This window comes from Tupaia chinensis, unplaced genomic scaffold (genome assembly GCF_000334495.1).
Source record: "Tupaia chinensis unplaced genomic scaffold, TupChi_1.0 Scaffold145814_1, whole genome shotgun sequence".
Taxonomy (NCBI): domain Eukaryota; kingdom Metazoa; phylum Chordata; class Mammalia; order Scandentia; family Tupaiidae; genus Tupaia; species Tupaia belangeri.
Window position 1 is genome coordinate 536,759 of NW_006205672.1, and position 12,020 is coordinate 548,778.

The following is a 12,020-nucleotide window of genomic DNA, read 5'->3' on the forward strand; positions in this document are numbered from 1 at the left end:
TCTTTCCCTGGGGCTCCCTTTACCCCTGGCTACCCACCCCCTCTAAATCTTCCTCACTAGATAAGATTCCTGCTACAGACACGCTAGACCAACCCTGGCCTCTCTTCACCGTCCCTAATTCCCCAGCATGGTGTCAAGAAAATGAAATGCTTGCAGTAAACTTCTCTTTAGCTCCTCCACTTGGTTTCCTTCACACCCTGGACTGATAAGCCAGTGCTTATTTCACAAGAGCAGAGAAGCCTCTGTCTGTATGGGAGGTTAACACACACCCGGAGGCTGGATTCTGGCTGGTCTCTCCCAACAGCTGAGCATCATGATTTCGCTAATTAAGCTGCTTTCTTGTCTTTAATTAGCTGCATGTGAATCTTGTTGGGAAGTCTTGGATCCGTGAAATACTCTGGGAAAAAAATCAAAAAGAAGAACTCATCCACACTCAAGGGGAAAAGACTGGGAGGGAGAGAGCTTACTCTGCTAAAAAGTTAGGGTGGCTTGGTCGGCGCAGGACTGTTCCCGGTGGCCCTGCTTTACAACAAAATATGAGATGTCACAGCAAATCTAAGCTGCTCGAAGCCCGCGGCTCACGCGGCCCCAGGAAGGGCTTCCACCGGCAGCCACCGCCCCCTCCACACTGTGCCAGTCCTCAGCCGGTGGCTGAGCTCCTGCTGAGCACGGGGAGCCATCAGGAGGCTCAGGAGGCTCTGGGTGTGATGCTCCCGGCCCATCTTGGGGCCCAAATAAATGCCAAGTGTTATTCTCGTCTCCACTCGGCTTGCCAGCTCTGTCTCTGAGCATCACGCCTTCGCTGAGAATACCCTCAGAAGAGAGCCAGGATGACGACAGAGGGTTTTTATACACCCGGCAGAATGTGAATCAGAGGCAGCATCTGCTGTGGCAGCAAAGACGTACTTGGACTCAGTTAGCAACGGCTTGAGGACAGAACTGCTCCTGGGGCTAAGAGCACCCCAGTAATCGCCCAGCCCTGCCCCTGCCCCTCTAATACCATCGACCTGAAGCCAGGGGAGCCTTTAAACCCATGGATGCTGGATCCACCCCAGACTAATTAAATAAAAATCTCCTGGGTGGGGCCTGAGCATCAGTATTTGTTAAAAAGCTCCCCAGGTGACACTAAAGTTCAGCCGCGGCTGAGAAGCCCCATTCCCGGGGAAAGGGCCACCCCATGCTCCTCCAGGAACCTCAGAACTCTTCAGTCCTCACCATGAGAAATTCTGCCTCATTTCTTATCTGTCCTCATTTTGAGGAAATGACAATAGAGAAAAGAAACCTCCTAAAGAAAGTTCCCACGGGGGACACTGGGTAAAGGAGGGCCCCAGGCCTGCAGGGAGAATCCTGGGCTTGTCCACGTCTAAATTTCCAGCACCCTCCTTACACCCTACCCCACACCCGACGCTGCCTACTCACCCGCAGCAAATTCCAGAATGTTGTCTGGTCTTTTCAAAAACATTTCTCTGGAAAACATTAAGGGATAGGGCAAGAGGTAAAGTGGGCTAAGGCTGGCTGCAGAGACGGCTTCAGCTCAGTATTTTCACATGGTAGATTAGCCTGAGACACACCCATCCTGGGAGTCAAAAAACCCGCAGACTCCTCATAAAGATCCTTTCACTCTGACTTGCCATCAACTCGGGATCTAAGGCCAGGAGCAAAAATCCTAGGGGGCAATAAATGTAGAACACTGCTCACATCACAGAAAGGGCTGTGATGTAGCCAGGTGGGGTTTGCCATTCATTCAACAAACGTTTTCACAGAACCAGATACCAAGCCCAGGGAGGGAGGCAAAGGTGACGAACATGCTACTCAGTCCTCCAGGGGCTCACATGGGGAGGGACAGACACGGAAGCCCACGGTGTTGTGAGTTCACCCGATTTCTCACAGTGAAGATGGGATACGATAAACCCAGCAGAGAAGGTAGGCTTCAGACAGCTGTTGGCTCTGCAGTACAGTGGCAGACACCATGACGCCTGCAGCACCGAAGCCACCACAGGCAGGAAACAGCTCACAGGGCATAGTTTTACGGTTTATAAGAACATGCACACAATCATCTTGCTTTATAGTAACCCTGTGAAAGGACAATTACTATGCCCCACTTTACATAAGCAAAAACCAAGCCTTTGGAAGGTTAATCATTTGCCCAAGTTCATAAAGGTGATAAAACTCGAGAGGATCGGTCGGTACTGCAAGGCCAGTGTTCTCTACACTGCATGTTCTCTCGGCCAAGGAGTTCCTACCTCCCAAGCCTCGAGAACCTAGCCCTTTCTCTTCCAGTTCAATTTGGTAACTACTGAGTACAAGTTCTATGTAAGCGACTGCAGGAGGTATGAGGGATTAAAAAAAAAAAAAGATAAATGATAGCCTGCCTCAAAGAACATATAGCCAAGTAAAAGAACAGGTAAGTTCCCAAATATTCACAAGGCCATGTAATCCATGAGTCAATGCTAAGAAAGGGGTTTAAATAGCGCTCTCAGTGATCAGAAGGGACAGAGAGGGTTACTGAAAGGGAGACCTCAAAAATCTTCTCAGGGCAGCTGGTATGTGGGAGGACCCTTGAGGCACACACAGGATTTCAGTAGATAGGTGAGCATTGAGAGACAAGAACCTTCCAGATCCAGGGAAACAGCAAGCGCAAAAGCCTAGGAACAGAAAGGAAACAGTCCACATTTCCTGTGACTTCCGTGAGGGGAGGAACTGATTGTATTCATCTGTCACTGCATGGCCCAGCAGAGCCTCTGACTGGGCCCCATGAGGTCAATGGAATGACCTTGCTGAATAAGGGGATCATGCAGGGAGCAGTGGGAAACAAAGGGGCTCTATATTGGAGACCCTGAATGCCAGAGAGAGATGTTCACAGTCAAAATTAAAAGACCACAGGAATGGATAAATAAAATGTGGTGCAGTCACACAGTGGAATAGTATATAGCAGTGAGGATGGAGGATCTACAAGACACCTCCTAGCAAGAGCAAAAGGCACGAAGGAGCACATATTGTAGAATTCCATTTACATAAAATACAAAAAGACAAAACAAACCTGTGCCATTAGAGGTCAGAATACTGACAAATACAATGGAATACTATTCAGCCATTACAAAGAATGAAATTCTGTCATTTAAGGCAACAGAGACAAGTCTGGAGGACATTACATTACGTAAAATAAGTCAGGCACAGAAAATATACTGCATCAGGGCTGGGAGGTGGCATGGTGGTTAAGGGCACTAGACTCCCACATGGCTGACCGTGGTTCGAGTCCTGGACCTGGCAGCTTACTTTCTCTCTAAAAAAAAATCTCTCACTCTGTCCCTCTCTGGTCGAATTAAAATAAATAAATAAAGTTGTTTTTTTTTTTAAGTTAAAAAAAAATACTGCATCTTCTCACTCATATGTGGAAACTAAAATAGCTGACCCCATAGAAGTACAGAATAGACACTGGATCCCACATAGCCAACTGCATGGTTCAAGTCCTGGACCCAGCAGCTTGAAAATCACACCAGGTGCATGTGCGTGTGTGCCCAAAGTCCCGAGACAGTCTGGAGGAGAAGGGACTGCAGCATGGCTAGTCTTCTGAGTGGTGATTTTTCATTTTCCCTCTTATATTCTCTCTCCATCTCTCCCTGGCAAGCACATGTGCCCTATAGCGAAAAAGAAAGAAAACCTGGGTCCTTGGAGACATTACTGACATTAATAATGAGCTAAAGCAATAAATCTTGTCTAAATCTAAAAAAAAAAAGAAAGAAAAAAAAATCCTACTCTATATGTCAATTTAAAAAAAAAAAAATAAGGGGCCAGACTCCCACACGGCCGACCATGGTTCAAGTCTTGGACTTGGCGGCTTCCTTTCTCACTTTCTTTCTCTCTCTCTCTCTATTGCTCTAGGTCAAACTGAAAAAATAATAATGATGATGAATAAAATTAAATAATTCAAAAAAAGAAAAAAAAAAAGACAGGCCAACCATAGCCTAGTGTTTAATTGAACTACAGCCCAACCCCACAGTTGGAATCCCAACCCTGATGGCTTGAAAAACACACTAGAGGTGCCAGCAAGTGGTATGGGGTTAAGGGCACTGGATTCCCACATGGCTGACTGTGGTTCAAGTCTTGGTTCTGGAGGCTTGCTTTCTTACTTTCTTTCTCTCTCTTTCTCTGTAGCTCTCTCTGGAAATACTAAAAATAATAATAAAGTTAAATGAAATAATTCTCTAAAAAAAATATATATATAAACAAAAGAAAGAAAAACACACTAGATATATGTATGTCCGTGTCTCAAATCCAAACAGGAGGGAGGTGGAGGAGAAGGGACTGCAACATGACCACACCCCACCTTCCTCTGCCTCTGTCTCTTTATGATGAGTACACATGCCCTCTGTTAAAAAAGAAAAGAAAATCTAAAAGCAAACAAAAACGTATTATCTATGAGGACACACACACACAAGTCGGGACGCTGGTTACCATTTTGTGGGGAGTGACTGGAAGAGATCACAAAGGGTCTGAGGTGCTGCAAAGGCTCTATTTTTTCATCTAGATACTACAGTATCGTGTGTGTGCTCAGCCTGTGAATGTTCATCCAGCTTAGGACACGCCACCTCTCTGTGCATTATATTTCAATAGAATGATTAAAAACAAATAAAATCGGCAGTTTCGTAGAACCTCTGAAGACTTTTCCAGCCAAGGAACAACATGATCAGTCTGTATATTGGGAAGACTCATCTGCCTGGGTATTTAATAAAACATCTAATAAAACCTTTCTTCAATTTCATCTGTGGCTATGTAAACTGCAGCCTAAAACTTGAGGTTTCTGGGTACCTCAAATAAGTTAAATCCCTATGCTTTCCATTTTTCAGGTCTAAAATTCAAGGTATTAAGAATTCTGTAGGGGCCAACAGGTGGCATGGCGGTTAAGGTGCTGGATATTCCCACATGGCTGACCACGGTTCAAGTCCCCAACCTGGTGGCTTGCTTTCTCATTTTTCATCTCTCTGTGTGTCTGTCTTTCTCTGGTCAAATGAAAATAAATGAATGAATGAATAAAATTAAATAATTTAAAAAAAAAAAAGAATTCTGTAGACCAGGGACCAGCAGATGGCATTGATTATATCACTGGACTCCCTCATGACTTACTTTGATTCAAGTCCTGGACCCGGTGCCTTCAAACTCATGCCAGGCATGTGTGTGTGTGCATACCCAAAATCCTGAGAAGAGACGAGGAGAAAGGACTGTGGCATGGTCATCCCCTACCCCAACCGGAGGGCGATTTCTCACTTTTTTTCTCTCTGTCACTCTGACGAGTACACACACCCTAATAACAAAAATCTCTCTTAAAAAAAAAAAAAAGAATTCTGTACATGTGTTTATGAGTGTAAACTGAAGAACTGTGGCTGAACAGCCATAAATCATTAGAATCAAGGGATCAGACAGCTACAGCAGAAATGCAACACTTTGTATTGTGGACTCACATAAGAAGGTCATGGGTTCATGTCCCAGGGCCTCCCTGTACAAGCCTAGCCAGCACCTGTGCCAGTGATCGAGGCTGGCTGAGGATGGGAGATTACAGTATAAGGAGATGGTTGAGAGTTTCTCTTTCTCTCTCTGTCTCATGGAAAAAATAAATAAACATGGTTTAAAAAAATCATTAGTGGAGCCAACAGGTGGCATTATGGTTAAGGCACTGGACTCCCACATGGCTGACTGTGGTTCAAGTTCCAGACCTAGTGGCTTGCTTTCTCTCACTTTCTCTCTCTCTCTTTCTCTCTCTCTCTTTCTGTCTCTCTCTCGTGAGTCCACATGCCCTGTAGCAAATTAAATACTGGTGAGTCCACATGCCCTGTAGCAAATTAAATAATAATAATGATAAATAAAATTAAATAAGTAATGTTTTTTAAAAAAAAATCGTTAGGATTGGGCCAGCCACTGGATCCCAATATGGTCAACTGCATAACTCAAGTCCCATACTCAGCAGTTTGAAAAACATACTAGACTCATGTGCGTGCATGCCCAAAAATTCCAAAAGGAGAATACAGAAAGGATTGTGGTGTGGTCATCCTCTATGGGGGGTTGCTTCTTTCACTTTCTCTCTCTTTTTTCCCTTTTTCTCTCTTCCTATTTCTCTAGCGAGTGCACACACCTGATAACAAAATTTTTAAAAATAAATAAACTCATCAGGATCCAGAAATCACAAGTGGAGAGTTTCCCTCCCAATGAGAACAGTTTCCAATTGCCCAGACCAAGTGCAGAGACCTGCAGAGAGACCAGGACAGGCTTGCTACTTGGGATGCTGTCCTTTCTTCTCCTTCCTCTTTTCTTACAGGAAGACCAGGTGAAGGATCTAGCACAGATGAGGGGGTGTTTCTGGTTCATCCTGGTACCATTCAGAGGAAATAACAATAACACCAAACAAACAAATAAAAGCAAACCCTCAAACTTCTGACACTACCACACCGTCATCTCTACCCTGGAAACAGAAAAAAGAGGGGCAAGGAAGACTGCATGTAGGGTGCCTCAGGGACAGCAAAAGGAAAAGCCTGCTGACCTACCTGGCCTTGGAAAGGGGGATGGTAAGAATGAAAGGAAAGGTGCCTGAGGCTGTCCCTGCAGGAGCCAGGCCCTGACATCCAGCCTCTTCCTAGAAACTGTTCCTGGACAAACAGAGGAGCAGGGCCAACCCCGACATATAACCAAACAAAGCCCTTTTCCTTTTTGTTCATAGCCCTCTTCACTCACCACCCTTGAGTGTTCTAATCCTGTTGTTAGTGAACAATGCAATGATTTAATTCAGGCTTTTAGTGCAGCCCCAGTCTCTGCTGGAACCATTCCTAACTTGGATTGCAAGCTCCCCAGGATAGGAACAATGTCATCCTTTATTTCCACTTAGAAGAAAAGGTGCAAAAAGTGATGGCCTGATTCTGACAAAGGACCCCTAAACTACCTTTTTAAAAAGAGTTAATTGGGGCCAGCAGGTGGCTTGGTGGTTGTGAGGCTGGATTCCAATATGGCCAACTGCAGTTCGAGTCCCAGACCTGGAGGCTTATTTCTCTCCCTCTCTCTCACTCTGGTCAAATTGAAGAAGAATAATAAATAAAATTAAATGAATAATTTTTTTTAAAAAAAGAGTTTATTGGGGACCAGCAGGTGGCATGGTAGTTAAGGTGCTGGACACTCTCACATGGCTGACCATGGTTCAAGTCCTGGACTTGATAGCTTGCTTTCTCACTTTCCTCTCTCTCTCTTTCTGTCTGTCGCTCTTTGGTCAAATTAAAATAAATGAATGAATAAATAAAATAAAATTAAGTTAATTTTTTAAAATGTTTTAAAAAATAGAGTTTATTTCTTCCATGAGTAGGAGAGTCAGAGAGCAAAATACAGCATGCCCAACAGGGTCTGGGGTCATAGAACCAGGGACAACAGATTATAGCATGACTATGCCATATCAGGGGGGTACTTTCTCCTTCTCTCTCTAGCATAGAGCCATAGGTCATGATCCATGCCTAGCTTTGGCCAATATCACTTATGGACACATATGCATGCCTGACATACTGAGAGGTAGCTGGGTTTGAACCCAGAACCCTCCCATGTGAGTCAGCCTCACAGAGCATCTTTTTACTGGACCACAATCCAGTCCCCCTAGATTATCTTTGCCCATGTCTAACCCTGGCCCAAATAAACATAATCATGACAGAGTAACCAGACAGGTTTCCATTTTCCCCGTCTACTTCCCCAGTCTGCTCTCTGAGGGGCTGCCATCACGTGTAGCAATGTTTAAAATATAAGGAATAGTAGCTCAAAAAAAAAAAACCAAACAAACAAACAAACAAACAGAGGGACCTTGAAAAAAGACCCCATCCAGACCTACTTTTGAGAAGACAAAGGAGAGCCCACTGCTGGCTGTGAGCCCTAGGTCCACTGACTGGGGCACTGGGGACTATGTGCTTTTAGCACAAGAAAATGAAAGACTTCAGGGTTTGAATCCTAGTTCAATAATGTGAGAAAGATATTTCGCTCCTCTGCACTTAACTTTTCTCACTGTGACATGGGAATGATAATAGCTATAGTTTATAAAGTTGTTGGGATGATCAGCAAAAGTATACCAAGATGCTACACCCTATATGGGCACTGGGGACACAGACGTGCTTCCCCGAGCTCGGAGCTTTGTACCAGTAACAGACAGAGAAGACAGACAGCTAAATTGCAACACAATGTGGTAAGTGCTAATGTGGGGAACCAACACAGAGTATGGAAATAGAAGTCATTATTATTACTTCAACCTCACCTCTTTGCCTATGGCCAAATGGTATTTGACATAGCTCTATTGTTTTCAATCCATTGCTTGCTCTTTGATTTTTTTTTCTCTCAGTTCTTTGACTTTAATCCCATTAGATTTTTCTATTCAAACAAATGCTAGGCTGAAAGGTAATGTGGGGGAAAGAAAGAACAAGCTCCAGGACCAGCAGTTGGCGTAATGGCTATGTTGCTGGACTCCTATGTAATCGAGCACAGTTCAAGTCCCGGACCTGGTAGCTTAAACTCACGCCAGGTGCATGTGAGTGCGTGCCCAAGAGGAGAATGGAGGAGAAGGGATTGCAGTGTGGCCATACCCCCTGGGGGGTGATTTCTTGCTTTCTGTCTCTCTGTCTTTCTCTGTCTCTCTGGCAAGTAGATACACCCTATAGCAAAAGCCTCTCCAAAAAAGAAAGAAAGAAAGAAAGAAAGAAAGAAAGAAAGAAAGAAAGAAAGAAAGAAAGAAAGAAAGAAAGAAAGAAAGAAAGAAAGCTCCACCAGAAAACGGACTGGGCCAGCCCGGCGGCTTAGTGGATGAGAACCAGATCTCACATGGCTGACAGCACCATTCAAATTTCAGCCCTTGCGGCTTGAAAAACACACTTGAGCCCATGTGCATGCATCCAAAATCTCGACAGTATAGAGAAGTGGACAAAGGACTGCAGCATGACCACGTCCCATTAGAGGTGCTTTCTGCCTTCCCCTCTCTCTGAAGAGCACACCTTTATTCTGACCAAATTTTTTAAAGATGAGAGAAAATGGTCTTTCCTCCAAAAAAATTAGGTGGGGAGGGACCGATGGTAAAACACAATGCTCTGCGAGGCTGACCCACATGAGGAAGTTCCAGTCCAAGTTTGGACACCTCGCTGGTATACTGGGCATGCATGTGCCTATGACCCAGGGCAGCTGAGGCAGGGGGAAACTGTGTCAAGACCTTATTGAGGGTGCTCCATCTCTTTCTCTCTCTTAATGTCTTGCTCATAGAAGAAAAAAACATTAAAAAAAACAAACAAAAAAAAAGAGTGGCTTCTAACCGGATACCTGAGCTTTTATTTAAGTTCTTGTAATGATCCTTTTTAAAATAATTATTTATTGGAAACCAGCAGTTAGCGTAATGGCTATGTCGCTGGACTCCCACGTAGTCGACCGCAGTTCATGTCCCGGACCCGGTGGCTTAAAACTCACGCCGGGCGCGTGTGCGTGCGTGCTCAAGATCCCGAGAGGAGAATGGAGGAGAAGGGATTGCAGCGTGACCATCCCCCCTGGGGGGTGATTTCTCGCTTTCTGTCTCTATGTCTCTCTCTGTCTGGCGAGCGCACGTGCCCTACAGTGAAAATCTCTCAAAAAAATTATTATTTATTTAATTTTATTAATTCATTCATTTATTTTTATTTGGTCAGCAATAGATACAGAGAAGGGGAGAGAGAAGGAAAGTGAGAAAGCAAGCCACCAGGTCCAGGACTCGAACCACAGTTGGCCATGTGGGAACGTCCAGCACCTTAACCACCATGCCACGTGCTGGCCCCTTGTAATGATCTTGTTAAGCGTCTCTGACTGAGAATAGTGTTCTATACCCATGACTGCCTGTTGAGTTTCTCAGTGCCAACTTTACTCTTCCATGTGCCATAAGGCATATGTGTATCCTTACAGTTAAAGTGAATGAATAAAGCATTTAAAGAGATTAAAGGAAACCTCTTGAGATAACTGAAGAAAAACCCTGTCCACAAATCCTGGTGTTAGAAGAATTTAGTCAGGAACAAGTAGATGGCATAACAGTTACGTCACTGGACTCCCATGTAATCAACCATGGTTGGAGAGCTGGACCCACAGGCTTAAAACACACCAGGAGTATATGCATGAGTGCCCAAAATCCCAAAAGGAGAATGGAGGAGACAGGATTGCAGTGTGGCCATTCCCCGGGGAGGGTGGGGGATTTCTCTCACTTTCTGTCTCTCTGTCTCTCCAGTGAGTGCACGCCCACTACAGCGAAACTCTCAAAAAATAAAAATAAAAAATCTAACTTCCAGGAAGTTAGAAGCAAAAGGGAGAAACCCCTAACGAAGGGGTTGCTCACATTCATCCCTCCCCAACAAGACTCAGTAAAGGCCAGTCTGGAAAGCCACCTACCTGAAGAAACCACTTATGAGCAGCTCTACTTCTCTGTGGGCCCTCAGGTACTTTTCGTTAGCAATCCGAGTCTGAATCTGGAGGAGGGGAGCAGGAGCAGAGGGTCACGCTCCATGAGACAGACTCTGGGTAGAGCCGGCGCAGGAAGGGCGGGGGTGGGGGCACAAACCCACCGGACCCGGCCTGTCCCCAGGACGCCGCCTACCTTCGCTCCGGCCTAGGGACCTTACCCATCGCATCCCGACCCTCGTTTGCACCTAACCTGACGTATCTGGCAGTCACGTGAGCCCATTTCTCCGGCTGGACCCCTACTTTTCTTCTTCCTGCACTTTCACACACCGTCGCGATCTGTTCGGCGGCCCAGAAGCCCTGAAGCCCTTCGGGGTTCTCCCCTGGGCCCTCAGTCCCTTCTTCTGGGACCCCGTCCCGCCCCGCTTCTCTCCCGGACCCTCGGCCGGGTCTCGGAGCCCCGGTCCTGCAGGAGCTGCACTTTGATGGGAGAGGAGGTGGAGGACGCGGACGCACCCACCTTAAAGTTTCTCAGCTGCTCCAGCTGCGCGGGACTCAGCGCCCCGGGATCCGGCCCCAGCAGCCCGCCGGGCAGCCCAGGCGGCAGCCTCGCCATCTTGTCCTGGTCGTCAAGGCGACGGGCCGCGGGCGAGCGAGGCCCCGCCCCCATGGAGGCCCCGTCCAAAACCAGCCCTCTCCGGAGAAGGGGGCGGGGCTGACGGAAGCAATGTGTGGTCTGCTCTGAGCTGGGAAGTGAGCTCCGAAGTTGGGGACTGATTTCTGGGCTTAACTGTACGTGGAATAGGCCCTTCTGCTTGAGCCCATCTAACCTCAAATAATTTTCTTTTTCTTAATCTTAGTTCTAGAGCAAAACAGGAAGAGGGGTTCTTAAAGCAAGGTCTCCCCAGAATCTGGTTCCTGACTCTCCTCCCACTTCAGCAGAAGCTGGAGGAGACTAGTACACGGGGAAAGAGAATGTAGGTCTTCTCTTTCCACTGACCCAGGAGCCAACTCTTCTTCCATTTATCCTGAAGACTCTTGGCATGGAGGTCTTCGATTCTTTCTTAATTTTTTTTTTTTTGAGAGGTTTTTGCTATAGGGCGCATGCGGTCGCCGGAAAGACAGAGAGAGCTCTGCAGAGAGACAGAAAGCGAGAAATCACCCCTCAGAGGGGATGGCCACGCCTCAATCCCTTCTCCTCCATTCTCCTCTTGGGATCTTGGGCACACACGCACACTTGCCCAGCGTGAGTTTAAGCCACCGGGTCTGGGACTTGAACCACGGTCGACTACATGGGAGTCCAGCAACATAGCCATTATGTCAACTGCTGGTCCCTGAGGTCTTAGATTCTTAAATCACAGGAAAGTGCCTGTGGATTGGAGTGAATTGAGGTCTGCAAAGGAAGGACGGTTCAGAGACTAAGGATGCTGGCAAGGACCTGTGGGACCTCCTGCCAGAAATTCCTCTTGGACTCTCTTGTGTAGATTAATTTTTCTCTTCACCCTGGGCTCTTCATAAATTCTAAATTATTTTTCCCACTCCTGATTGAAAAGGGAGGAGAAAGAGAAATGGTCTTCAAGATTTGTTCTTCTAGTATCTAATTAAGA

General features: G+C 46.1%; 1 protein-coding gene across 3 annotated transcripts in view; it reads right to left on the reverse strand.

Annotated features, from left to right (window-relative positions):
- The window catches only part of RIIAD1 (regulatory subunit of type II PKA R-subunit domain containing 1), a 12,739-nt gene extending 1,687 nt beyond the window's left edge, over positions 1–11,052 (reverse strand). For 2 of the 3 annotated variants that reach the window (XR_337396.3, XR_337395.3), the window contains exons 1-4: positions 10,934–11,052; positions 10,405–10,481; positions 1,420–1,466; positions 270–397 (exon numbers count right to left, since the gene is read on the reverse strand). Coding sequence is in view for 1 of the 3 variants with exons in the window: in XM_006168403.2 (XP_006168465.1) it covers positions 327–397; positions 1,420–1,466; positions 10,405–10,481; positions 10,934–11,029 (291 nt within the window). In the remaining 2 variants the exon portion in view is untranslated. Of the gene's footprint in view, positions 1–6; positions 398–1,419; positions 1,467–10,404; positions 10,482–10,933 lie in introns of those variants that run through there. The other variant, XM_006168403.2, reaches the window with a different exon arrangement.
- Positions 11,053–12,020: the final 968 nt, after the last annotated feature.